Source organism: Lepisosteus platostomus, chromosome 14, assembly GCF_059453375.1.
Source record: "Lepisosteus platostomus isolate fLepPlt1 chromosome 14, fLepPlt1.hap1, whole genome shotgun sequence".
In the NCBI taxonomy this organism is placed as follows: domain Eukaryota; kingdom Metazoa; phylum Chordata; class Actinopteri; order Semionotiformes; family Lepisosteidae; genus Lepisosteus; species Lepisosteus platostomus.
Genome location: NC_142624.1, coordinates 130729 through 157428, shown reverse-complemented (window position 1 = coordinate 157428; position 26700 = coordinate 130729). Strand labels below are relative to the sequence as shown.

General features: G+C 57.5%; 1 protein-coding gene and 2 long non-coding RNA genes across 4 annotated transcripts in view; 2 read left to right on the top strand and 1 right to left on the bottom strand.

The window, feature by feature from the left end:
* The window catches only part of LOC148648484 (uncharacterized), a 91063-nt gene extending 86854 nt beyond the window's left edge, over positions 1-4209 (top strand). Inside the window, exons 2-3 of the long non-coding RNA XR_015926536.1 lie at positions 2931-3750; positions 3800-4209. This is a non-coding gene — a long non-coding RNA (uncharacterized LOC148648484). The remainder of the gene's footprint in view (positions 1-2930; positions 3751-3799) is intronic.
* Positions 348-25126, bottom strand: myh9a (myosin, heavy chain 9a, non-muscle). 2 transcript variants are annotated; one of them, XM_088606909.1, is made up of 41 exons: positions 24929-25126; positions 18512-18853; positions 16040-16196; positions 15657-15684; positions 15452-15545; positions 14814-14834; positions 13923-14015; positions 13768-13831; positions 13587-13685; positions 13363-13506; positions 13133-13228; positions 12732-13003; positions 12460-12633; positions 12022-12195; positions 11688-11802; positions 9608-9798; positions 9378-9499; positions 9160-9229; positions 8812-8972; positions 8609-8717; positions 8402-8533; positions 8079-8285; positions 7860-7997; positions 7338-7461; positions 7093-7264; positions 6792-7004; positions 6567-6711; positions 6280-6486; positions 5708-5812; positions 5476-5628; positions 5141-5389; positions 4632-4844; positions 4331-4543; positions 3471-3632; positions 3130-3258; positions 2957-3045; positions 2366-2489; positions 2059-2267; positions 1866-1974; positions 1596-1768; positions 348-1415 (listed from the first exon to the last, which is right to left on the bottom strand). In XM_088606909.1, the coding sequence occupies exons 2-41, from the start codon at positions 18836-18838 to the stop codon at positions 1307-1309; spliced, it is 5886 nt and encodes a 1961-aa protein (XP_088463035.1). In that variant the 5' UTR covers positions 18839-18853; positions 24929-25126; the 3' UTR covers positions 348-1306. The 2 variants fall into 2 exon arrangements, with proteins under 2 accessions (XP_088463035.1, XP_088463036.1); XM_088606910.1 differs by lacking the exon at positions 14814-14834.
* On the top strand, positions 4843-5382 carry LOC148648483 (uncharacterized). Its single transcript, XR_015926546.1, has 2 exons — positions 4843-4967; positions 5028-5382. It is a non-coding gene; the product is annotated as an uncharacterized LOC148648483 (long non-coding RNA).
* Positions 25127-26700: the final 1574 nt, after the last annotated feature.

The window sequence follows — 26700 nt, the reverse complement described above, 5'->3', positions numbered from 1 at the left end:
CCTTTAAATATTCAGCGGACTTGAACATAAACCAGAAGAAGGGTTTCAGGGGTTGGAGTAAATGCATCGCCCCAGGGGTAATATCGAGTGAGCCGGCGTGAGAACTGCGAAGGTATTAAATATTAATTTCTGAAGCTCGTTTGATCCTTCATGATGCTTTTAAACTTGTATAAAACCCACATTCCGCATTACGGTGCTAACCAATTCATTGTACCATTAATTGCAAGAATGGTCTGCAGTCCATTCCACAGACACCCCCACACCCTGAGGCCCACTGTGTCCATTCCACAGACACCCTGGACTCCAGACATCAGACACACAGCTGTGAATGAAGGAGCAGACCAGCATTACTGATTCATTTATTGTTTTATTATAGGATTTTAATGGCAAAACAGATAAAAAATAAAGATACAGTTTAAATGCAAGACAGTAAAACTGGGGCGCAGCTGCACCCCTTCCCAGCCGTCCACCTGACAAGAGCTGGGGCTGCCCTCCCCCCACTGCAGGCGCTGCCCCAGACTCGGGTTCGAGATGAGCTGGGAGGGCAGCTGGCGTGGAGTGATGCCCCAATCTCACCAGCGGGCGCCCCCACACCCCAGCAGAGTGCAGCGCGTGCCCCTCAGACCCCAGAGCCCCCCGAAACACCCCCGAAGAAGAAAGCCTGTCCGGCGCAGGGAGAGGCGTGTGCGCAGTTCAGTACAGGTGCCCCACCTCCAGAGCAGACAAGCTCAACCGGATTACCTGCTCATTACAAAACCTTCACAAAGAAAAAATAGTTTGTCGTCTTTAATTTTTTATAATTATTTGGTCCCCTTAAATTTTCAGCATTATTGCGTGAGACAGGAAACGGTCAGCTCTAATACACAGGTAGGACAGGCTCCTCGGCTCAGAGCCAAGCAGAACCCGGGTCCTCCACCAGCCGACCGGAGAGACAGCAGCGCAGCAGAGTGTGAGCGAGTGTGAGCGAGTGTGAGCGAGTGTGAGCGAGTGTGCGAGATTGTCTGGAACGTACGAGTGTGTGTGTGCGAGTGTCCAGTGTGTGCACACCATTGTCCAGTGTGTGTTTTTGTTTAGAATGAGTGTATCCAGTGTGTGGGCGTGATTGTCCAGTGTGTTTTTTCTTTAAAACAAACGTATGTGTCAAGTGTGCAAGATTGTCTGGAACATACTAGCAAGTGTGTATGAGTGTCCAGTGTGTGAGATTGTCTGGAATGTACAAGTGTGTGTCTGGAATGTGTGCATCTCCAAATGGCAGGAGGTGCAGAGGCAGTCCTCCGGCCACTGGATGGCGCTGTTGGCTGGACAATCACTCTGGCTTGGGGTCAGGGGTCTCGGCCTTGACCTCTGACTCCTCATCACTCTCCACTCCGCTGCGGGACACGATGCGGCGGATGTTGAAGGGCAGATCTCCACGCCTGCGGAGAGAGCAGTCGACACCCCATCAGCTCTCCCGATCCCAGCGGACACAATGGACACCACTCGACCCGCTCCAAAGGGTCCAGACAGGCGCAGTTCGACCACCAAACCATTAGTGCTGTTGGGCCCCAGAGCACTGTGTTCTTACCCCAGCGCCCCAGCGCCCCATGCTCTCGTACCTCAGCTTGTTCCTCAGTGCGCTGACCTCGCGGTTCATGGTATCTGCACTCTCCGTCATGTCCTCCAGCTCCCTCTGCAGTTTCCTGCGGGCGGCGTTCGCTCTCTGCACCTCCTCCTCCGACTCCTCCAGCTGCCTCTTCAGCTGCTTCATCCTGCTGGTGGCCTTGTCCGCCTGCGGAGAGAGAGAAACACAGAGGTCACCGACTCCAGCATCCCCAGCTGGGGGAAGACGGCAGTGACCCAGCTAGCGGACCATTCTGGAAGGGTACCTGGTCCTTGTACTGCTCGGAGCTGCGTCTCTCATCATCCACCTGCAGGATGACCTCCTTCAGCTTCTTCTCCGAGCGCCGCACCAGCTTAGAGGCCTGCTGCCTCTCCCTGCAGAGACAGCTGTGTGAGAGAGTGTCCCAGTGCTCCCAGCACTCCCAGTGAGCCCCTGCAGCGCTCCCACGCCCCCAGTACCTGGTCTCGATGTCCAGCTGCTCCTCCAGCTGTGTGATCTTGGCCTCCATGGCAGTGATGGTGGCCTTGTACTTGGACTTCACTGTGCCCTCCAGCTCCTGCAGCTTCATCTTCAGCTCCTTGTTCTGGCGGTCCAGCTGGGAGCGCGCCCCCTCCAGGCGCTGCATGTTACTGCGCTCTGCCGTCAGCTCTGCTGTCACCTGGTCCGCCTGAGGAAGAGGAGGAGGAAGAGGCAGGCAGTCTGGCTGCAGCGTCCGAGTGCTGACCGCAGGGCCGGCGCCACTGCTGCCCGGTGCAGAGATCTCACCTGCAGGGTGGCTCTCTTCAGCCTGTCATTCACCAGCTCAGTGTTGCACTGCTCCTCCTCCAGCTCCTCCTCCAGCTGGGCAATACGAGCCTCCAGCCTGCGCTTCTCCTCCAGAGCCAGACCCCTGAGAGAGAGAGGGGTTAATACACACACTCCTCCTGCACACTACTGTACACTGACACTGCACTGAGAGAGAGAGGGGTTAATACACACACTCCTCCTGCACACTACTGTACACTGACACTGCACTGAGAGAGAGGGGTTAATACACACACTCCTCCTGCACACTACTGTACACTGACACTGCACTGAGAGAGAGAGGGGTTAATACACACACTCCTCCTGCACACTACTGTACACTGACACTGCACTGAGAGAGAGAGGGGTTAATACACACACTCCTCCTGCACACTACTGTACACTGACACTGCACTGAGAGAGAGAGGGGTTAATACACACACTCCTCCTGCACACTACTGTACACTGACACTGCACTGAGAGAGAGGGGGGTTAATACACACACTCCTCCTGCACACTACTGTACACTGACACTGCACTGAGAGAGAGGGGTCAATAAACTTTGATTCTCACGATTTGTTGGCTCCATTATTGATCTCATCCTGCAGCTCGTCTCTTTCCTGCTGGGCCTGACGCTTCGCTCTCTCTGCTGCGGCCAGTTCCTGTACAGACAGGGGGACAGCCGGTTACTCCCCGCCCCAGAGACACAGGGGGACAGCCGGTCACTCCCCGCCCCAGAGACTGACCTCCTGCAGCTGCATCATCTCGGCCTCCATGCTCTTCAGCTTCTTCTCATTCTCCTTGGCCTGGGCCAGCGTCTCGTCCCGGGACAGACGCGTCTCCTCCATCTCTCGCAGCAAGTCCTTCATCTGGGCCTGGGGTTAGGGTTAGAGAAAACATCGCTTAGCACCCCCACTCCCACGCCACACAGATCCATACGAGTTGCCCAGCCATGTTGTTGAAGCCGATACCCTGGCTTCTCTCCAGACACTGCTGGAATAGCTCCTCCAGTCAGGGCAGGGCTGGAGGAAGGGCTCTACACAGAGGGGGTGGGGGTGGGGAACAAGGCCCAGCCTGCGTCGCTCACCTGCAGTTTGCGCAGTTGCTTCAGCGCCTCCTCGCGGTTCTTGTTGGCCATGTCGATCTGAGACTCCAGCTCCTTCAGGTCCAGCTCCAGCTTCTTCTTCGCCGCCATGGCGACCGAGCGCTGCTTCCGCTCGTCCTCCAGCTCCATCTCCATCTCGCGCACCTGCCCGCCGAGGTCAAAGGTCAGAGAGGTCAGGACACCCCACAGCGCTGGGTCCAGACAGGGCCACTGGCCACAGGAGGGACAGAGCACACAATGGACAGTCCAGAGAGGACCACAGGTCACAAGAGAAAGAGAGTGGACAGTGGACCGTCCAGAGAGCACCACAGGGGGGACAGAGCAGACAGTGGACAGTCCAGAGAGTGCCACGGGGGGGGGACAGAGCAGACAGTGGACAGTCCAGAGAGCGCCACAGGGGGGACAGAGCAGACAGTGGACAGTCCAGAGAGCGCCACAGGGGGGACAGAGCAGACAGTGGACAGTCCAGAGAGCGCCACAGGGGGGACAGAGCAGACAGTGGACAGTCCAGAGAGCGCCACAGGGGGGACAGAGCAGACAGTGGACAGTCCAGAGAGCGCCACAGGGGGGACAGAGCAGACAGTGGACAGTCCAGAGAGCGCCACAGGGGGGACAGAGCGGACAGTGGACAGTCCAGAGAGAGCCACAGGGGGGACAGAGCGGACAGTGGACAGTCCAGAGAGAGCCACAGGGGGGACAGAGCGGACAGTGGACAGTCCAGAGAGAGCCACAGGGGGGACAGAGCGGACAGTGGATAGTCCAGAGAGAGCCACAGGGGGGACAGAGCGGACAGTGGACAGTCCAGAGACAGCCACAGGGGGGACAGAGCGGACAGTCCAGACCTGCTTGACCAGCTGGCGTTTCTTCTCCTCGCTCTGCTCGTCCTTGCCCTGCAGGTCCCGCTCGTACTGGGCCTTCAGGGCCTGCATGTTGACCTCCAGCCTCAGCTTGGCATCCTCAGTGGCCTGGAGCTCATCCTCCAGCTCTTCCAGCTGAGTCTTCATCTCCTCCAGCTGCTGCTCCATCGCTCGCTTGGACTTCTCCAGCTCGTGCACCTGGAGAGACCCGCAAAGACCCGTTGTGAGACCCGGCGAGACACCGTCGCGAGACCCGGCGCGACACCGTCACTCGAGTGACACTCACACTCTTCCCGACATCGTCCTTCGATGACACCAGGTCCTCCATCTCCGCGCGCAGCTGCTTGTTGGCGCGGTCCACCTCGTCCCGCTGGTCCGTCAGGCTCTCCAGCTCCCGGGTCAGAGCCAGGGCCCGGGTCTCCTTCTCGCGAGCCTCTGCCTCAGCCCGGTCCCGTTCCTCTGCGTAGCGTGCCGAGATTGACTTCTCCTCTGCCAGCATCTGGAGAGAGCGAGACCGTCAATACTGCACAACTCGAACCTTCACATCACAGATCACAGGCCAGAGGCCAGGCCCTGCACAACCCGGACCCCACACAGGTCACAGCTGGTGTGTCAACTTCAGGTGCGTCAGGACACCCGAGTGTCTGTAAGTGTGTCGCTGCACTGTCTCCTGCCTCTCCAGGTGCGTCAGGACACCCGAGTGTCTGTAAGTGTGTCGCTGCACTGTCTCCTGCTTCTCCAGGTGCGTCAGGACACCTGAGTCTGTGTCAAGTGTCGCTGTGCTGCTCTCTCTACCTGGTCAAACTTCCTCTGCTTCTTCTCCAGGTTGGACACGATCTGGCGCAGGTGGTCCTGGTCCACCAGCAGGTCGTCCAGCTCCTGCTGCAGCCGGGTCTTGGTCTTGTCCAGCTTGTCGTAGGCGGAGCTCTTCTCCTCCAGCCGCACAGTCATGGCCTCCAGCTCCTTCTGCACGCGCCGCCGGCTCTCCTCCGCCACCTCCAGGGAGCCCGCGCCCTCCTCCACCTTTTTCTTCATCTCCACCACCTGAGGCAGAAGAGGGAGATGGATCAGCACGAACACAGCACCGAGCGACGAGGAAGAGTGTGCGAGCCCGCAGGGTGAGAGTGTACCTGAGACTGCAGCGAGGCGACCTGTTTCTCCACGTTCCTCTTGGCCTCCTCCTCCTCCTCCAGCTGCTCCTTCAGGCTGTTCTGCTCCTCCTCCAGCTGCTTGAGCCGAGCGGAGAAGCCCAGCTTCTGCCTCGTCTCCTCCTGGAGCAGCTCCTGTGGGGACAGTGTGCGTCACACATGCTGCCACACAGCGCCCCCTGCAGAGCAGCCGGTGAGCGGGACCGATCCTCACCTGGACGTCCTGCAGCTGGGACTCCACAGCAGAGCAGTCCTTCACCGCTTTAATGGATTTACCCTCCACGTCGGCCAGGAGCCTGTTTGCATTGTCCAGCTCAGACTGAGACGGAGAGGGAAAGGAAGAGCAGGGTTAGAGCACAGGAATCGAGCCCTGTCCCTCAGCTCGGCAAAGTGTCCCCGATTATATACCTGCAGCTTGGCGACTCTGTCCCTCAGCTCGGCAAAGTGTCCCTGATTATATACCTGCAGCTTGGCGACTCTGTCCCTCAGCTCGGCAAAGTGTCCCCGATTATATACCTGCAGCTTGGCGACTCTGTCCCTCAGATCGGCAAAGTGTCCCCGATTATATACCTGCAGCTTGGCGACTCTGTCCCTCAGATCGGCAAAGTGTCCCCGATTATATACCTGCAGCTTGGCGACTCTGTCCCTCAGCTCAGCAAAGTGTCCCCGATTATATACCTGCAGCTTGGCGACTCTGTCCCTCAGCTCAGCAAAGTGTCCCTGATTATATACCTGCAGCTTGGCGACTGTCGCTCAGATCGGCCCCCCATCTCCGCGGTTCTATACCTGCAGCTTGGTGACTCTGTCGCTCAGCTCGGCCCTGTGCCTCTCGCCCTCGCTGTGCTTGATGTGCAGCTCCTGCAGCTGATTCTCCGCTTTCTTCCTGCGCTGCTCGGAGTCACCTTTGCCCTGCAGCAGTGTCTGCACCTCGATGGCCAGCTCGTTCTTCTCGCTCTCCAGCGCCTGCTTGGCCTTCTCCACAGAGGCCTTGTTCTGCGGGGGAGGGAGAGAGCCGTCAGCGCACCGGGCCTGCCAGGCGTCCCGAGTGCGGGCTGCAGGGCGTGTCGCGTTACCCTCTTGGCCTGCTCCAGCTGCTCGTTCAGCTCTTCGAAGGCCTGCGCGTGTTTCTGCCGCATCTCCTGGACCTGCTGCTCGTGGATCTTCGCCTCCTCATCCAGAGTCTTCTTCAGCTGGGTCACCTCCGTCTCACGCTTAGCCCTGCAGAGGGACAGCTCGAGTCAGTGCCGGAGAAGACGGGGCCGAGCTACGGCACAGACAGTGCGGAGCGACGTGGTCACCTCAGCTCCTGCTGCGCTGCTGTGGAGTCCAGCGTGTCCTCCAGCTCGGTCTTCAGGGCCTCCAGCTCCTCCCCCAGGTCCCTCTTCTGCTTCTCCGCCTTGCCGCGCGCCGCCCTCTCCAGCTCCAGGTCCTCCTGCAGCTCCAAGATCTGGGCCTCCAGCTCGCGGATCATCTTCTGGGCCTGGTTCTTCTGGGCCGCCTCCTCCTCGATCCTGGGGCGGGGGAGAGGGAGGTTTGAGGCTGCAGGCGCCGACAGCGGCACAGACACGCCGCGCGGACCGCCGCAGGCGGAGCAGTCACCTGGCCAGGGCCGCCTGCAGCTCCTCCTCCTTCTTGGCCAGCTGGGCGCGCAGCTCGGCGATCTGGGCCTGCAGCTCGGCGATCTGGTCGTGCAGCTCCGTCGAGTCGCCCTCCAGCTTCCTGCGGTTCTTCTCCAGCTCCTGCCTCAGCTTCTCCTCCCTCCGCAGACGGTCTGCAAAGAGACAGGGCGTCACACCATGCCGAGCCACGCGAGTACGCCCCCCGGCCCGAGCGGCGTCTCCTACCCTCCAGGTCAGTGATCATGGCTTCGTGTTTGTTCTTCAGCTTCTGCAGGCTCTTGGACTTCTCCTCCTCCTCCGCCAGGTTGGTAGTGAACTCGGCGATCCTGTCCTCCATCAGCTTCTTCTCCTGCAGAGACACACCCCGCCATCAGACGCACACACCACAGCCCCACCGTCAGACACGCGCACACACACACACCACAGCCCCCCCCACCGTCAGACACGTGTGCACACACACACACACACACCACAGCCCCACCATCAGACACGCGCACACACACACACACACCACAGCCCCCCCCACCGTCAGACACGTGTGCACACACACACACACACACACACCACAGCCCCCCCCCACCGTCAGACACGTGTGCACACACACACACACACACACACACACACACACACCACAGCCCCACCATCAGACACGCGCACACACACACACCACAGCCCCACCATCAGACACGCGCACACACACACACACCACAGCCCCCCCCACCGTCAGATGCGCACACACACACGCACCTTGCTCAGCTTGGTGTTCTGGTCCTCCAGCACCATGACGTCCTCCTCCACCTTCTTCAGCTTGGCCTCCATGGTGACCTTCTCCAGCTGCAGCTTCTGCCTGGCTGCCTCCTCCTCGTCCAGCTGCTGCTCCAGGTCCTGCAGACAGGGGGCGCCCCGTTAGCAGAGGGGGGGCGGACCGGGCGCCGGCCGGCCGGTGCGTGGACGGGCGGGACTCACTGAGATGTTCTGCTGCATCTTCTTCTTCTCACTCTGCAGGTGTGTGGCACGCTCCTCCTCCTCCTCCACGCGTGCCTCCAGGTCGTGCAGGATGTCCTCCAGCTCCTGCTTCTTGGCCGCCAGCCGCGCGCGCATCTCCTCAGCCTCCGCGCAGAGCTCCGTCTCCGCCTGCAGCTGCTCCTGCAGCTGCAGCTTCTCCGCTTGCAGCTGCGCAGACCGGGAGCGGGGTTAGAACAGGGGGCAGGAGGGGCACAGGGACTCTCCGTCTGTCGCCCCCGAGGGGCCGGGGGGGCACAGGGGGGCAGGCCAGCACACAGACCCACCTGGTGCTGCTTGGTCTCCAGCTCCTTGAGCTGCAGCTCGGCCTGCTGCTGGCGCTCACGCGTCTTGAGCAGCTCCTCGTCCTTCGCCTGCATCTCCTCCTCCTGCCGGCTCACCTGCAGCAGCGGCTTCACCTGCGACACACACGGGCGTCAGCACAGCCGGGCCGCTGCCAGGGTTCGAGACGGGGCAGTGGCTCCGGGCCTCACCTTGGTGAACAGTCTCCACCACTGCCAGTTCCGCAGCTTCAGGTAGGCGGCGCAGTTCCTCTGGATCACCTTCATGGCCGTCAGCTGCTGCTGCCTCCGCGCAAACGCCCTGCGAGAGGGGAGGGCAACACCGCGGTCAGCACCGGCGTGACCATGGACAGCGGCCAGCGGCCAGCGCTGGTGTGACCCCGCGGCTGTCTTACTTGCGCGCCACATATCCGCGACACCAGGCCTGGAAGCTGATGATGACATCAGTGATCTTCATGTCCCGCTCCTCCTCCAGGTGAGCCAGCACTCCAGCCCGGAAAAACACCTTACTCTGCCCAATCCGGTACAGGTTTGGGTCCAGCTCCAGAGCCTTGATCTGCGGGGAAGGGCAAGACAACAGCCCGTAACCGCACAGTCCTGTCAGAGAGGGAGGGGCAGGGGAAGGGGAGGGGCCTGTAGGTACATGGGGGAGGGGCTTTAGCAGCTGGTGGGTGGAGTCAACCGCCACATGGGGTCCAGGCTCACAGGGGGAGACGTTAAGCAAGATTAGCTCAGCCTCTCACCATGAGCACGCAAGCCTGCTTTCCGTCCATGAAGCCCTTGGGGATGGCGTTGGGCGTGAGGATCTCGTACCTGGAACCGAGAGACAGATTCGTTACCCCCTTACTGCACACCGAGACGGAGCTCCCGGAGAGGAGACAGACAGACAGCCGGACACCCGTCTGCACTCCTGCAGCACGCGGGCTCAGTCACACTGGCAGAGCGGACGGGGGGACGGCACCTCTGCCTGAACTCCTGGAAGACGATGCGGTTGGGAAAGCCCTGTCTGCAGATTCGGATCCCCTCCAGAACCCCGTTACAGCGCAGCTGGTCCAGAACCAGGTGGGCATCGAGCTTCCCAGCCTGCGAACAGGGAGACGGGGTGAGTGGGCTTGCTCCTGCTCGTGCCGTGTCCCCGGCCCGGCGGTCCGGTCTGCCTCCTGGGCCCCAGAGACGGCGCAGCGCCAGTACCTTCTTCTCGTGGTTGGGGATGATGCAGCGGACAAAGTTGGGGTTGGTGTTCCTCAGAGTGGCCATCAGCTTGGCCAGCTGCTCCTTGTACAGCTGCCCCACCGTGCGGAACATGCCCTTCCTCGTCTTGAAGGCCCCGGGCATGGCGTCGGACATGCCCGCCACCTTGTCCAGACCCACGATGCGGTCCACTGTGAGGGAGTGAGGGGAGAGGCAGCAGACAGTTTATCCTCCTGGACCGTGCTGATGAGGGCAGAGAATCGAGTGTGAGACAGACCCAGCTCTACGGCCTCCTACACCGTCTCTCGTACTGCCTCACAGCGGGCAGTCTGTGACCTTTTCCCCACCACCCCTGTGCCATCTGCCCCCATTTCTCTCTCAGCCCCACCCCTCCCAACATCCTGTCCCCCTCTCTCTCTCAGCCCCACCCCTCCCAACATCCTGTCCCCCTCTCTCTCTCTCTCAGCCCCACTCCTCCCGACATCCTGTCCCCCCCCAGCCCCACTCCTCCCAACATCCTGTCCCCCTCTCTCTCTCTCTCTCTCTCAGCCCCACGCCTCCCGACGTCCTGTCCCCCTCTCTCTCTCTCTCTCTCTCAGCCCCACGCCTCCCGACGTCCTGTCCCCCTCTCTCTCTCTCTCTCTCTCAGCCCCACGCCTCCCGACGTCCTGTCCCCCTCTCTCTCTCTCTCTCTCAGCCCCACGCCTCCCGACGTCCTGTCCCCCTCTCTCTCTCTCTCTCTCTCTCAGCCCCACGCCTCCCGACGTCCTGTCCCCCTCTCTCTCTCTCTCTCTCTCTCAGCCCCACGCCTCCCGACGTCCTGTCCCCCTCTCTCTCTCTCTCTCTCTCTCTCTCAGCCCCACCCCTCCCTACGTCCTGTCTCCCCCTCTCTCTCTCTCAGCCCCACCCCTCCCTACGTCCTGTCACCCCCCCTCTCAGCCCCACCCCTCCTGACGTCCCGTCCCCCCGTCTCTCTCTATCAGCCCCACGCCTCCCGACATCCTGTCCCCCCGTTTCTCTCTCTCAGCCCCACGTCCTGTCCCCCTCTGGGTGAGAGTCTGCTACATGGGGAGGCTGTCAGATGCACCCCACAAATCTACACTGGAGACAGGGAGGCCGCAGACAAGTGTGCAACACAAAGGAGACGGAGATCGAGCAAGGGGGTGAGATAGTGGTAAGAAGCAAGGGAGTGAGACAGCAGGTTCACACTGCAAGACAAACACAATGAGAGCAGAATATGACACCGCCTGAGCTGAGCCCTGGCAACCCCAGACACCCCCTGACTAAGCAGAAGGAGGATGCGGAGTGGATCCCCTTCAGTCAGGGGGTGTCAGGCCGGATGGGGCTCACACTGGTGCAGTGAGTGTGTGAGTGTGTACGTCAGCAAACACAATGATCACAGCACTGACACACCATGCAGTTTATACCCCACACTGTGGTACCCCTTCACCAACACCAGGGGGCAGCCTCCCCTATAACCACAATAAAGAGAAAGGAGAGAGGGAGGAGAGAGGGTATTCAGTGGAACAGAGAATCTGCAGAAGGACCATCAGTAAAACACAGAACCTGGAGGAATTCAGAGCAGGAAAAGAGCAATTAACCGCTGTACAGGGCAGAAACTGTCACTGCCAGACAGATGGAGAAGGGAAACGTCTAAATGCTGTTGGTGAGGACAAACCAGCTCGTTCTCTCTGGCCTGGACTGGAGGGGAGGGCAAGGAAAAGAAAAAAAGGCAGAGAAGATCACCTGGCTGGAGGTGGAGGATAGGAAAACGCTGATAGAAATAGGCTCTCTGACAGCTCTGTACCTCTGAGAGAGAGGAAGGAGAGGAGGAACAGAGAAACCACAACAAAACACAGGAAAAATGCAGAATGATACAGAGATGGAGTTAGAGAAACATTAGAAGATTAAAACAAAAATGGACAGAAACCTATGTTGTACAGATAACGGGCAGAAAAAGTATTAACTAAAACAGACCACACCCCCCGTGGCAACGACCCGCTCCCAGGCCACACCCCCCGTGGCAACAACCCGCTCCCAGGCCACACCCCCACTGCTGCATTGCTCCCTCTCTGCTCACCGTCTTTCCAGAGCTCCGAGACAAACTTGTCAGATGACTGGTTGAGCAGCGTTGCCACGTTGTCATTGAGAGGGTCCATATTCTTCATCAGCCACTCGTCTGCCTTATAGTCCACCTGAGAGACAGAGGAGCTCCACTGTACAGAGGGAGTTGAACTGTGCCTGGCCAGCACCTTAACTACATGTGCACATACTATAGTGGTCAGTGTGTTCCCTATATTCACACATGATACCTGTCCAGTGCAGTGGTCAGTGTAGCGTAGTGGTCATTCACACATGATACCTGTCCAGTGCAGTGGTCAGTGTAGCGTAGTGGTCATTCACACAGACTGTACCTTGCCAGCGTAGTGGATGATACAGAAGTCGGCCTCGTCCTTCAGTTTCTTAGGCTTGTGGAATTTGGAGTGTGAACCCTGTTCCTGCACCACCTTCTCCACGAAGGAGCGGTCAGTGGCCTTAGGAAACCAGCATTCCTCATCCAGCAGCGCCAGGATACCGGGGGGACTGGCCTGCAGAGACAGGGGTACCAACATTGAGCTGGGGTGCTTTCAAAGCTTTGGGTGTCCAGTCCAGTGCTCACCTGCCCTGTGAACTCAGGCCCAAGAGACAGAGCTCCGCTCTGCTGACCTGGGCTGAGGTCCATCATTTCTATTGGGTCTGTGAACAGGGCTGGGGCTCAGACTGACTGACCGGCCTGGCGAAGAGGTCAGTGCAGGGCTGGGGCTCAGACTGACCGACCGGCCTGGCAATCGCTGACCAACAGGCACACTGACCGGCTTCTCGATGAGCTCGATGCAGGGCTGCAGGTCCAGGCCGAAGTCGATGAAGTTCCACTCGATGCCCTCGCGCTGGTACTCCTCCTGCTCCAGGATGAACATGGTGTGGTTGAAGAGCTGCTGCAGCTTCTCATTGGTGTAGTTGATGCACAGCTGCTCAAAGGAGTTCAGCTGGGGAGAGAGAGGGGGGAGAGTGAGGGTAAGGGCTGGGGTCAACACACGCGGTCGCACCCTGCCCCCCGGAGGCCGGCCGCAGTGCCCCTCCTCACCTCGAAGATCTCAAAGCCGGCGATGTCCAGGATGCCGATGAAGGAGGCCCCCTGCCGCTTGGTCTTGTCCAGCGCCTTGTTGATGCGCATGACGAGCCAGCGGAACATGCGCTCGTACGTGGCCTTGGCCAGCGCCTCCACGGCGAAGTCCGCCTGCTCCTTCGTCTGCGCCTTCTGCACGTAGTCGCGGCCCACCTTGATGCGTGGCGTCAGGATGGCGCGAGTGAAGTCCGTCACGTTCATGCCCATGAGGTGGCACACCTTCTGGGCCGCTGGGGACAGGGGACACGTCCTGCGGGTGACTCATCGCTCCCTGCACAGCTCTGACAGCGCTCGCCCGTCTGCTCCTACACACCCCCGACTGCCCACTCCCACTGCCCACCCAGTAAAGCAAGACGTACCGGTGTCATCGGGCATCGAGGCCTGGTCAGAGTTCCTCTCCTTCTTGAAATTCATGTTGCCTAGCTGGAGAACTGCAGACACGACCTTTAAGAGCCCTGAGAGAGAGAGAGAAACAGAGGTCAGACAGACAGCACCCTCAAGAGGCCAGAGACAGACAGAGCTCAGACAGCCCAGAGGCAGAGCTCAGAGAAATAGACATACAGGCGGACAGAAATCTGCTCAAACTCACCGATCTGCTCATCCTCTGGGATTCCCATGATCTTCATGGACTCCATGGTCTCCATAAACAGCTCCCTGTCCTGCTGTCCTGGGATGGTGACGTTGCCATTCGACAGGAAGCGGTAGCTGTTGTAGCTCTCCAGACACAGCTCGGCTACAGGGAGAGAGAGATCAGAGCTGTGCGCAGCGGCTGAGCCCGAGCGCGCAGGACAGACAGACAGAGCGCGAACTCACAGCGCAGCTTGTCTCCTGCTCCGGTCAGCATGTAGTAGAACAAGTGGAAGGTCCTCTCCTCCTTCGCCTGCCGGATCGCCCTGGATTTCTCCAGCAGGTCTGAGAGGCACGGAGTCAAGAATCCACCGGCTGCACCGCAGGACCGCCCCCCCCCGCCCCCTGCCCCCCAGCGAAAGGATACAGGTCTCGATGTTGGCTCCCACAATGTAGCCGTTGACATCGAAGTTGATCCGGATGAATTTCCCCTGCAGAGACAGACGGACAGGAGAGTGAGCCCTGACTGCTCCGGCTCACACGGACGAGCGGCGGTCAAGGACAGGGAGGAGGGAGCCTTACGAAGCGAGAGGAGTTGTCATTCTTGACCGTCTTGGCATTGCCGAAGGCCTCCAGGATCGGGTTGGCCTGCAGCAGCTGCTTCTCCAGCTCCCCCTGGAGGACAGAGAGAAACACTGAACCTCACGTTGACAGTCACCAACAGCTCACATTGACAAGCGCTCTGAACACTGACAGACGCTGGACACTGAGCACTGACTCCCCAACGCTGGACAACAGAGTTCTTAAACTGGAAAGAGACGGAGAGCAGGATGCAGTCTTGTATCGGCCCCTCCAGGAACTCACCTCGGTGATGTTAGTGCCCACACCAGCCCCGTTATCGTGCTCTACCCTTTCACCCTTAACCTTTCACCCAGAGCCACAGGGACGCAGTGACAGACCCCAAGCACAGAGGCACACGCGCTGCAAAGAGACGGGATTCCTGCCGGCTCTCGCTCGGACACGCCCACTCGGAGCCGACACCCCACGGGCAGCTCGCCGAGACAGACGCGTCCTGGGACGGACAGCACATCCCAAGAGGCTCAGGGGCGCTCCTGGACGGGCAGGCAGGTGGACAGAGGTGCTGAGGCGGGGCAGAGACTCGGCAAAGAGGGGGGGTCCCCCCTTTCACCCCGACCCACTGCTGCGAGCAGGACAGGCCCCCTGGGCGACCCTTGACCTCTGACACGCTGGGGCTCTTTACAGACTCCTGCTGGGCCTGGGTCCTGCCCGCAGGGGACCTGAAGACTACAGCGCTGTGGGCCAGGCCCCCCACCAGGGGGCAGCGTTCCCGCAAGCAGCGCAGCGCGGCGCACAACACCAGGACAGAGACGGAGGGAGAGAGGCAGAGAGCAGCAGCCACAGACACGCATGGGCAGTGCCCGGCAGGCACCGGGCACTGAGGGAGGGACTCACATGTGACAGCACGGCCGTCTGCTGTAGACAGGGAGAGAACACAGCACCACGCCGTTAGTGACCAGCACTGCCAACGGCCCCGAAACCGCAGGGCTGACCAGACCAGGGGGCTGTCCAGTCTCTCTGGAGCCCTGAACAAGCTGCCCTGGCCTGGCCAGCCCTGCTCCCAGGGCCAGTATTTCTGAACACTCTCCACTGTACAGGAAGGACATCAGCACTGATCAACACCCACTGCAAGGACAGACTCTTCCAGCAGGGGGCAGAGCAGAGGAGGAGCTGACCAGGGTGCATGGACACAGTGAACATGGTCAGAGGCTGGGCTATGTTTAAAACTAACCAATTCACTCGTGTCAGGAGGCTGTGCAGACTCACGCTGTGACTGAACAGGCTGCCAGACCCTGTCCCAACTTGTGCACCAGGCTGGTCAGGGCCTGGCAGAGCAGTAACTGAGCAGCTGCTGTCTGGGTCAGAACACAGGAGGACTTCCTCCAGCCCGGAGGCCGAGCGCACCTGACTGCGCAGAGGGATGGGGCCGTGTGTTCAGGGCTGTGCAGAGGGGCAGTGTGTTCAGGGCTGTGCAGAGGGACGGGGGGGGCGCTCAGGGCTGTGCAGAGGGACGGGGGGAGACGGACAAGTACCTGGTCCTTCTTGGTCTTGTGAGACGAGGCCACATGAGCGAGATACTGAATGACCTTCTTGGTGTTTTCTGTCTTTCCAGCGCCGGACTCCCCGCTAAGGCAGAGAGAGGATCAGGGTTTCAACAGGAACACGGCACCCCACCCCACACTCACACGGCACCGGCGGGGAGACGCCGTGTCAGACTCCAGACAAACAGTGACTCACGTGCACAAGATGGACTGATCCTCACGGTCTGAAGGAGAGAAGAGAGAGAGGTTATCACTGTGCTGCTTGGCCAGCATGTGAATTGCACTACACAGGGAGACAATCCACTATCAGTGCACAGTGCCTCAACACACTGCCGGTCAGTGTGTCATACAGCGCACACGAACTGCGCAGTGTCAGTTTATTCCCCAGTCTCTGCGCTCCATTGTTTTAGTTTTTGTTTGGATTATTTGCAGCCTGAGACAGGAAGTCCGGATACCACGGACAGAAAGTACACATCCAGATCCCAGTGACTGGGCCCCCTGGCCATTGGCTGCAGGGATGTGCGCTAACAAGGCACCCAGCAGGACTGCAGTGGAGAGGGGCAGGTGAAGAGGTCTTACCCTGCATCATGCTCCGGTAGGCTGTGTCTGTGATGGCATAGATGTGAGGGGGCATCTCGTGCCGCTTCTTGCCCTTGTACATGTCCACTATCTCCTCCGAGTAGATGGGCAGGTTCTTATAGGGGTTAATGACCACGCAGAACAGCCCTGAATACGTCTGGAGACGGAGAGAGAGGGGTTAATACACACACCCCTCCTGCACACCACTGTACACTGACACTGCACTGAGAGAGAGGGGTTAATACACACACCCCTCCTGCACACCACTGTACACTGACACTGCACTGAGAGAGAGAGGGGTTAATACACACACTCCTCCTGCACACTACTGTACACTGACACTGCACTGAGAGAGAGGGGGGTTAATACACACACCCCTCCTGCACACTACTGTACACTGACACTGCACTGAGAGAGAGAGGGGTTAATACACACACTCCTCCTGCACACTACTGTACACTGACACTGCACTGAGAGAGAGGGGTTAATACACACACTCCTCCTGCACACTACTGTACACTGACACTGCACTGAGAGAGAGAGGGGTTAATACACACACTCCTCCTGCACACTACTGTACACTGACACTGCACTGAGAGAGAGAGGGGTTAATACACACACCCCTCCTGCACACCACTGTACACTGACACTGCACTGAGAGAGAGGGGTTAATACACACACTCCTCCTGCACACTACTGTACACTGACACTGCACTGAGAGAGAGAGGGGTTAATACACACACTCCTCCTGCACACTACTGTACACTGACACTGCACTGAGAGAGAGAGGGGTTAATACACACACCCCTCCTGCACACCACTGTACACTGACACTGCACTGAGAGAGAGAGGGGTTAATACACACACTCCTCCTGCACACTACTGTACACTGACACTGCACTGAGAGAGAGAGGGGTTAATACACACACTCCTCCTGCACACTACTGTACACTGACACTGCACTGAGAGAGAGGGGTTAATACATACACTCCTCCTGCACACTACTGTACACTGACACTGCACTGAGAGAGAGAGGGGTTAATACACACACTCCTCCTGCACACTACTGTACACTGACACTGCAGTGAGAGAGAGGAGTTAATACACACACTCCTCCTGCACACTACTGTACACTGACACTGCACTGAGAGAGAGAGAGGGGTTAATATACTTGTACTGTATAAGCAGGAAGGGCTCCGTCACCCCAGCATGGCTTCTGAAAACTGTTTTGTGATTAAAGATGGCAAACTCTGAACACAGCAAGAGGGGGTGGGATGTTAGACAGGGACCACTCCACCACAACAGTCTCTTTCCCAGTGTCCCCAGTACACTGTCCCTTTCTGGGGAACAGCACCAGTCTCAAAGCACTATTTTCTTCCCAGAGTGCCCCTCTCCACCCAACCCATTTCGCAATCTGTCACGCGTGCTCTCTGTTGCACAAGCGCTGAGGCGCCGGGCTGGGCCCCACGTCACAGCGCTCATGCAGATGTTGAAAAGCAGGGCCAGATGTTTTACACCGACCCCCCCCCCAGTGCCAGAGGGTCAGTTTATTGTTTCCATCTTGCTTCCTGTTTATTCCTCAAGGAGAGAGAGCTGGGGAAACGGTCTGTCCTGCTGCCTGCCAGTCTCACTCTCACACTGGCCTCTACCCGTCTCCCTCACACAGCATGCCTCTGCACACAGGAATACTAACAGATACACTGCTTAGCCTGTCAGTACAGGAGCAGTAAAAAGAGTTTACATGCCTGAGGATGAATGTGGTCTGTATGTTAACCCTGGACAAGAGTGGACAGTCCTGTTCTGCATGGAGCAGTCCGGAGCTGCCTCTCTCCTCCACCAGTGTTGGTACTAGAAGTCTTTGTCAGCAGCCATATCACCCTGCAACTCACAACTGGCAACCCACTGAAGCTAAGCAGGTGTGAGCCTGGTCAGTACCTGGATGGGAGACCTCCTGGGAAAAACTAAGGTTGCTGCTGGAAGAGGTGTTAGTGGGGCCAGCAGGGGGCGCTCACCCTGTGGTCCATGTGGGTCCTAATGCCCCAGTATAGTGACGGGGACACTATACTGTAAACAGGCGCCGTCCTTCGGATGAGACGTAAAACCGAGGTCCTGACTCTCTGTGGTCATTAAAAATCCCAGGGCGCTTCTCGAAAAGAGTAGGGGTGTAACCCCGGTGTCCTGGCCAAATTTCCCCCCTGGCCTTTACCCCATCATGGCCTCCTAATAATCCCCCTCTATGAATTGGCTACATTACTCTGCTCTCCTCCCCACTGATAGCTGATGTGTGGTGAGCGTTCTGGCGCACTATGGCTGCCGTCGCATCATCCAGGTGGATGCTGCACATTGGTGGTGGTGGAGGGGAGTCCCCATTACCTGTAAAGCGCTTTGAGTGGAGTGTCCAGAAAAGCGCTATATAAGTGTAAGCAATTATTATTATTATTATTATTATTATTATTATTATTATTTACTCACGTAGATGAGGCCGGAGTAGTATCTCTCCTTCAGGTTGTGCAGCACAGACGCCTCGTTCAGGCAGGTCAGCTCAGCCATGTCTTCCACCTTGCTGAACTTGGGCGGGTTCATCTTCTGGATGTCATCCTTGCTGACTCGCACTTTCTTACCACTCTCAGCCAGCTCCACCACCGCCTCCTCGCCATGCTCCTCCTTGACGCTGCCCGCCTCGAACCCATGCCTCTCGGACGGCACCCACACCAGCTTCTTGGCGGCCCAGTCCGCCTGCGCCAGCGGGTTGTTGATCAGGTTCCGATCAACATAGAGGAACCTGTCTGCACCACTCATTGTGACTTCCTACACCTGAGAGAGACAGGGAGACAGAGAGACAGAGAGACAGGCTCAGGGCCGAGGAGAGAGAGAGGGACACGGACACAGGTATATGACCTGAACCACGTAAACAGACTACAAACAGTCTGGATGAATACCAAACAGCACTAAACCACCGGGAAATTCAGACATGAATAATTACATGAATAAAAACATCATGTTAAACCAACAAATCAGGCATAAGTTTGGCTTTAGAATATTTAAATTTCATATTCGCCAAACTAGACTTAAAATCAAAATTGAAAATACAAAACACACCCAAAAAACAAAAGAATGGTTTGACACAGACTGCAGAAACACAGGAAAATCAACAGAACTGCACCTCACATACTGCAGGCTGGTAAATAGCTACAAACAAACCCTGAAGTAAAAAAACACACAAACATAACTCTCGGAAATCAAGGAGTCAATAAATCAAAACTATTTCTGGGAAAAAGGAAAAAATAAATAAATCAAAACCAGAAGAATCAGCTATCCAAAATACATCAGTGAAAAAAACCTATGTTGAACATGATTTCAACCAAAACAACATGTATGAAAAACTGAAAACATTCAAAATGGCAATACAAGACAACCATTAGACTCCCCGATCACAGAGCAGGGACAGAGCTGACCTTGAGAACTACAGGGGTATCTGTGTGACCAGTATTCGGCTGCATCACTGGCCCTCCTTACCGAGCACAAAGTCTGAAAAAGAGTCTGCCTGGCTTCCTACCAGACCGCCACATAGCCCAGCACACTCACACCCCGCCGGGAAATCAACAACATTATTTTCCTGCTTTACTGATTCCAAAAAAACATTTAATTCAATTTGGCACAAATGACTGATCTACACTTCTTCAAAGAGATGTAGGAGGTCAAGTCTGCAACGTCTTTGAATAAACAAACTCAGAGAACATGTGTGCACTGAAAATCAGAAACAATATTACTGAATGTTTCACTCCGGGTGGTGGGGTGAGTCAGGGCTGAAGTCTGAGCCCTACACTGTTCAATATCTCCACCAGTGAGCTAGCAGGAATGCTGGAACAGTCTGCAGCTCCTGGACTCTCACTACATGACACAGATCAAGTTCCTGCTCTACCGATGACCTGGTCCTGCTGTTGCCCACAGAACAGAGCCTGGCACTGCTGGAGCAGTACTGTCAGACCCGGACACTGCCAGCCCATCTGGACAAGACCAGTCCCATGGACAAGAAAGTGAGGTCTCAGGGAAACAACACACAATCAACTACACATAACTCCAACTGACAATCGATTCATCTGGGAGTTTCGACCTGGCAGTGAAGGCACCCAGGGCTTTCTACGCCAATAGAGGGAGGCTCTACAATATCAACCCCCCCATAAAAATCTGGCTGCAAATATTTGAAAGTGTAATCCAACCCATTGCCCTATACAGCAGTGAAGAGTCTGGTCCACTCAGAGACCAGGATTACACTGTGACAACTCATACAAGCCTTGTGCACAGAGTTCTGAAAACAACATCCTCCATGTACAGTGTGTGATCTCCTGTCCCAGCCTGAGGAACAGACAGTGAGCCTGTCTCTCAATAATAATAATACAGTGTGTGATCTCCTGTCCCAGCCTTAGGAACAGACAGTGAGCCTGTCTCTCAATAAAAATAATACAGTGTGTGATCTCCTGTCCCAGCCTGAGGAACAGTGAGTCTATCTCTCAATAATAATAATATAGTGTGTAATGTTCTATATGTTGTATGTAAGTGTCCCGAGATGTGTTTGTATTGTCAACATCTGTAGATGCTGTGTTAATTGTATCTGCTTTGGCAACACTGAAATTCATCAGTCATGCCAATAAACCTGCTTGAATTTAAAAAATCTGAAAGAAACAGGCTCAGGATGAACTTAAAGAATTTTACAGGCTCAGGAAAGAGAGACCAATAAACCCAGAGGCAAGAAGAGAGAGATCTAATCTGTACAAAGACCACACCAGGTCACACTGTTGCTAAATACAAAGATTCAGCCTTTTTCCCTCCCCCCGCCGTCTGTCAGGAGTGCTGAACAACAGGAAAGGGTGTGTGCGTGTCTTTGCGCATGTCTGTGCATGTGCGTGTGGAGGGATAAATTGCTGCTCTGCCTATTAACTACTCTGATTCCTGCAGATAAGGACAGGGCAGTTGCTCTACCAGAATAAGGATAGAGACAGAAACAAATCCTGGGCTGAATAGGCAGATACCCACTGCTGACCAACATACAGAAGACTGCAAGAAAATACTGGTCACCCCTGAGAACCAGTGAGCAGAGCTCCCAGCACCACAAGACCCTGCTGAGCCAGAGCTGAGCCCAGAGAAGAGCCCTCAGCCAGCTGGTCCTGAAGCTCACTGACAGCAACACCCACCACACACACACACCACAGCACAACACACACAGCACTGCCTCTCCCACTGGGACACACACACTGACCAGCACTGCCTCTCCCACTGGGACACACACACTGACCAGCACTGCCTCTCCCACTGGGACACACACACTGACCAGCACTGCCTCTCCCACTGGGACACACACACTGACCAGCACTGCCTCTCCCACTGGGACACACGCACACAAACAACACACACTGACCAGCACTGCCTCCCCCACTGGGAGAGAGACACAAACTGGAGGACTGCAGGACCACACCCTGTGCCCAGTATGCAATCTCCTGCCACAGCCTAAGGAGCAGAGAGCCAGTCTCGGATGTTTTTTTCAGATATGGATGGAAATAACTAACAGGATTTATGTTGTTGATTAGCAGTACTTACTCACTGGTCACTGCAACAGAGCTCACCGAGTCTGGAGATGAGAGCTCTTCTCCCTTTCCAGTTTCCCATGACCCCTGTGACCCCACAGCTGAAGAAGTCAGTGCTTCCCACGCCCACCCTGAACACAGCACTCCCCAAAGTACACACACCCCTACCCTAAACTCAGTGCTCCCCAAAGTACACACCTCTACCCTGAACAGTGCTCATCACACCTCCACCCTGAGAACAGTACCCACACCGCAGGGCAGCAGAGAGGCCCTGATCCAATCCAGGCCCTTCTGCACCGACCCGGGCTGCCTTCTGTTTCCCCTGTCCTCTGGGACACATTCCTACCATTCCACTCGCTAATGGATAAGGAGAGAATTCCAGAAATGCAGCTGCTGTCAGCACAGGCAGAGACCAGCATCAGGCCAGACCGTGAGCCCTGCAGCTGAAAGTCACAGCAGACCTGGCTCATTCTCTCTGCTGTGTGACACACTCCCTTGCTCACAGGCGGATACACCCTCAGAGCTCTCTTCTTCACACAGGCACAGGCTGCTGCTGATCGAGCACCGGTTCTGGGATCACAGGGCACAGCCCAGGCTGACAACACACCCCACTGGGCCCACTGCTGAGCAAGCAGCTGCTCAACACCATTAAACACACCGGCCCTCACACTATGTGGCTGGAGCCTCATTTGCATTCATTCAGAGGACACTGAGACAGCAGCAGCAGCACTGGAGGAAGGATACAGCCTGTGAGCGCCCCCCATTGGACACTCCAGGAAGAGCTTCTGCTGACCAGTCAGCCAGTGAACTAAGAGGTACATAATTGCTGCCACTGGGCTGTCCTGCAGCAGAACCGCTGACACTGCCAGTACCCTGCTCAGCAGACAAATCATCAGGACTGAGAGCCCAACTGCTGGCCACCAGCGTCTCCGCCCCTCGATAGCCCACAGCCACACAGGGAGATAAGGGATACAGATAAGGATAAAAGGAAAACTTCCCAACAGGAAGTGAGCAGTCAGCGGGTCCCCAGGCAACGAGAAGAGCAGCTCATTCCTGACGGAGTGCACAGAGCAGGAATGTCTGCCGAGCTCGAGGACAAGTCAGCACAGGGAGCCAGCAGCTCCTGCAATCTCGTTATCGGCCACACCCACACAGTCCAGGGCAGAACTGCACCTGCGCTCTTGTCCTCTGTCCCGTTCCGGACACTGACCGGGTCTCCAGGACAGAGAGACGGCGGCAGGCAGGCCAGTGTACGAGGAGAGACGCGAGAGCTCTGTGCTAAGGGCACCCCCCCTGCCTCAGACTGCCCAGCGCCAGGGTCAGAGCCACCACGAATACCTCCCCTCCAGCACACACAGGCCACAACCAAGACTGCGACACAGCTGCCCAATTCCACACACAGCAGAGCACGCACACACACCCGGGGCTTGGCCCCGAGCGTCGCACAGCAGGACCGCTACTGGGGTACGGAAGAGCCACACTCCTCCGCCCGCTGCCGGCTCTTCTCCTCCCTCTGGATCGGTAGACCCAGGTCACCTGGCTGTCTGGTGGCACCGCCAGCGCTGCTCAGCCACAGTTTCACAGGACGTGACTGCAGTGTCCCTGCAGCCAGATCCAGATCCACCCCGGGTTTTACCACCCGCCGCAGGCCCTCGAACAGGCACCTGAAGGAACCGCGGTTCAGGAACAGAAACGGCTGCTTTTCTGCTCCACCAGAACGGACTCAGGAGCTCTCAGCTGCTGAGAAAAGCCGAGATGGACTCCAGGTGTCTGGGAGCCCATCTGCCCAGCACAGATGAGACCGTGCTCACCTACTGTAACCCCCTCCTTGACCCGCAGGGGGCGCCACCAGGGGCACTGTGCACATGCGCCTCAGTCACAGAGACACTGGTGAGAAAACCTGCAACCCCTCTCCTGCCACTGCTCCGCAGAACAGATTCACCCCCACAGTGACCCTCACCCGAGCCTGACAACACCCTCGCTATAAACACCCCTCCTCACCCCAAACCCCTCACTGTCCCTCTCACCCTCACTGCCCCCCTCAATGTCTCCCCAAACCCCCTCAACCCAAACCCCTCTCTCCCCCCTGGGCCGTCTGCAAGCCTGGTGAGACAGAACACTTTTGGCTGCTTGGTGCAGCATCGCACCTCAACTTCCTGTTGTCGGACGCGTGTCCACATCCGCCCAGGTGCCTGAGAGCTCCAGCACAGAGACAGGAAGTGACATCACACTCAGAGCACGGGGAGGAAGTGACATCGTTGCCAGAGGCCAGGTACACTAACAGACTCCCACAGCCCGAGACCACGCAGAGACATCAGGCAGGGCAGTTCTGGGGAGGCCCAGTCCAAACACTACAGTGCCAAGAACCGCAGGATGTCTCCAGCACCCAGCACAGGGTGAAACCAGGACCGGGCCGGGCCTGGACCCATAAATATTCTAACTGTGACAAAACGGTTGTATCTGAACCCCTGACCCCGACCTCAGACTCCAGACACCGTCGGTCCCGGTCGACCCGTCCCCCTAATTGTTCCATGCGATTCTCCCCCACGCCCGTGGAAAGATCAGGCTCAGGCGAGACCGGCCGGAAATGAGCCTCCCGGGCTCGCGATAAGAAATTTCCTTCGGAGGCAGGACCCCGGACCCGAATCAGACCGGGCTGGGAACCGCCACGGCGTGCCGTGGACCGGCCGCGAGCTCGCCCACCAGCCCTCCCAGTCGCGGCTCGCGCCGTGGCCAGCGCCACTTCCTCGGTGGATGAGATCATCCCGGAGAGGTGAGGGTGCGGCTGCTGCTCCAAGGTCTCCACACCCCACGGCACGAGTGTCACCCGCTCAGCCCGGGCGCCAGGAAAACCCGGACTGGAGCCGCACCGCGGCGGCGTGTCGCTGTTTCACCTGAGCTGGCGGTGAGGGTGCAGGTCCTAAAACACGCGCGTTTCTGCAGGGCGTGAGCAGAATGAGACCAGACAAGCCCGCTCCCGGCCCGAGTGACCCGGTCCTGACCCTGACAGCTCGGGGGCCCGTGTCTCTCCGTCTCTCCGTCCCTCCCGCCCCGGAGACCGTCGGAGCAGCCGGCGGCCCGGGAAACAGACCCACCGCGACCCCGGAAACACCCCCAAGCCCAGCAGCCGCAGGACTCCACTAACCCGGCGTGCGCGACCCGTACGAGTCGGACCCCGGCTCCCTCCCGGCGCACTTCCTGTAAGGAGCCCGAGCACGGCAGCGCCCCACGCCCGCTCAGCCGCCGGTGACGAAGCGCAAGAGCACGAAGTTCCTGGTCCGGCTGAGGCTGACAGAGGGCACTTTACCTGGGCCAACGACGAACAGAGAATCGTCTGAAACCCTTCTGAACTCGGTCGGCTCCCCGTCCCGCTGTCCCAGCTCGGCGGCGAGAAAGCAGTTGTCGTGCAGCTCGGATTCTCGGTTTGCTCGGTGGAAACGCGCAGTAGCAGCGAGCGCTTGTCTCCTCTCGGCCTGAGCGGCTGCTTCCGCGCAGACTGGCTGGGACCGGGCAGGGCGCGGCTGCGGGGCGGGGCCAGGCTCCCAGCCACGCCCCCCGCCCAATCGGAGCAGGCCAATCTGGGCCGGACCGGCCAATGGCGGAGCGGCATGGGGGCGTGGCTTGAGGGTGCTGCTCCCGGGGCTCGGAGGCAGCGCTAAGTGTTTAATTAGAGAGGTATGTGCGGGATAAGTTTATTACCATATAAGTATGACTGCCAGCGGCATCAAACATCTCCCTGCAGACACCTTTCCTGCCTGCTTCCACAGTAATTAGTCACCCTCGAGTCCCGTGAGCGCTAAAATGTTAGAGAAGCTGGCCGCCTCCGTATCTGCGTTGATCGCATTTCTAATCATGTCCCATTTAACAACACTCCGACAGAGGAAGGTCCTCCTCGTGGTCACGACCGGACACACCTGACAGTACATCTGTTGGCAGCAACATTGTCAGTAGCCTTCTGAAGATCTGAATGCCCAGTGGCGCTCGCTCTGTTTCCTGCTGATCAAGGTACACGGTAGTTAAAGAGATCTGCGTTTTAAAATCCACATTGACTAGGATGTTCTTTTTAATACTGATGATCCCCTGGTTGTCTTCTGATTATTGTTTCCATTACTTTATATGCCACAGAAGGCAGACATACTGGTCTGTAATTATTTGGCTGGGTTGTCTGTTGCAGTGGGTATCCCCCCCTCTGCAGAGCTCCAGAGACTGCTGGGAGAGTTGAGCTGTGAATCTTCTCCTGCGCCGGGATAGATGGCTGTTTCAGCAGGTGCCTCCCCTGCGCTGGTACCTCTGTCCTTCTGCTGTCTGAGGCCGGTGAGTCAGGCCTGGTGCCCCGCGAGAGCCAGCCCTTTGCTCTGGCTCCGACCTCAGCAGGCTCTGGAACAGGCTGAGGCCAGCCCAGGGGCCAGTGCCACAGTACATGCCAGTATGGGCGATTGGGGACACACAGACTGGCACCCCTCTTACCCAAGCTGACTCTGGACACTTGGAGCAAACCTGCACATGGAGAAGAACATGCAAACTCCACACAGATAGCTGGCCAGCTCAAAATGTATCCAAATTCATGGTGTTCAGCGTTGATTGGTGTTTCTAAATTAACAGCTGCTCAACACAAACTGAGCATGTCTGTGAGAGTGAGAGAGTGAGCATGTGTCTGAGACAGTGTGTGACTGAGACAGAGAGTGTATCTGAGAGAGTGTATTGGCTACACCTAAAAAACAGCGACCAAAATTCCTACCACCACAAAGCCCTGCTGAGCCAAGAGCTGAGCCCAAAACAGAGCCCCCTGAGCCAGCTGGTCCTGAGCCACACCGACACCAGCCAGTCTCAGGACAGCACTGCTAGAGCACCACAACTCAGACCCAAGCACATCACAGCACAGATCAAACAGCAACATCTCACACACTGGCACACACACACACAAACAACAAACTGGAATGCTACAGAACCCTAAACAGACAATACACACTAGCTGAATATATGACCAACATAAGAAACAACAAAAAGAAACAGACCCTGATGAAGTACAGGCTCAGTGACCACAGCCTGGCCATAGAAACTGGGCGACACAGGCAGACC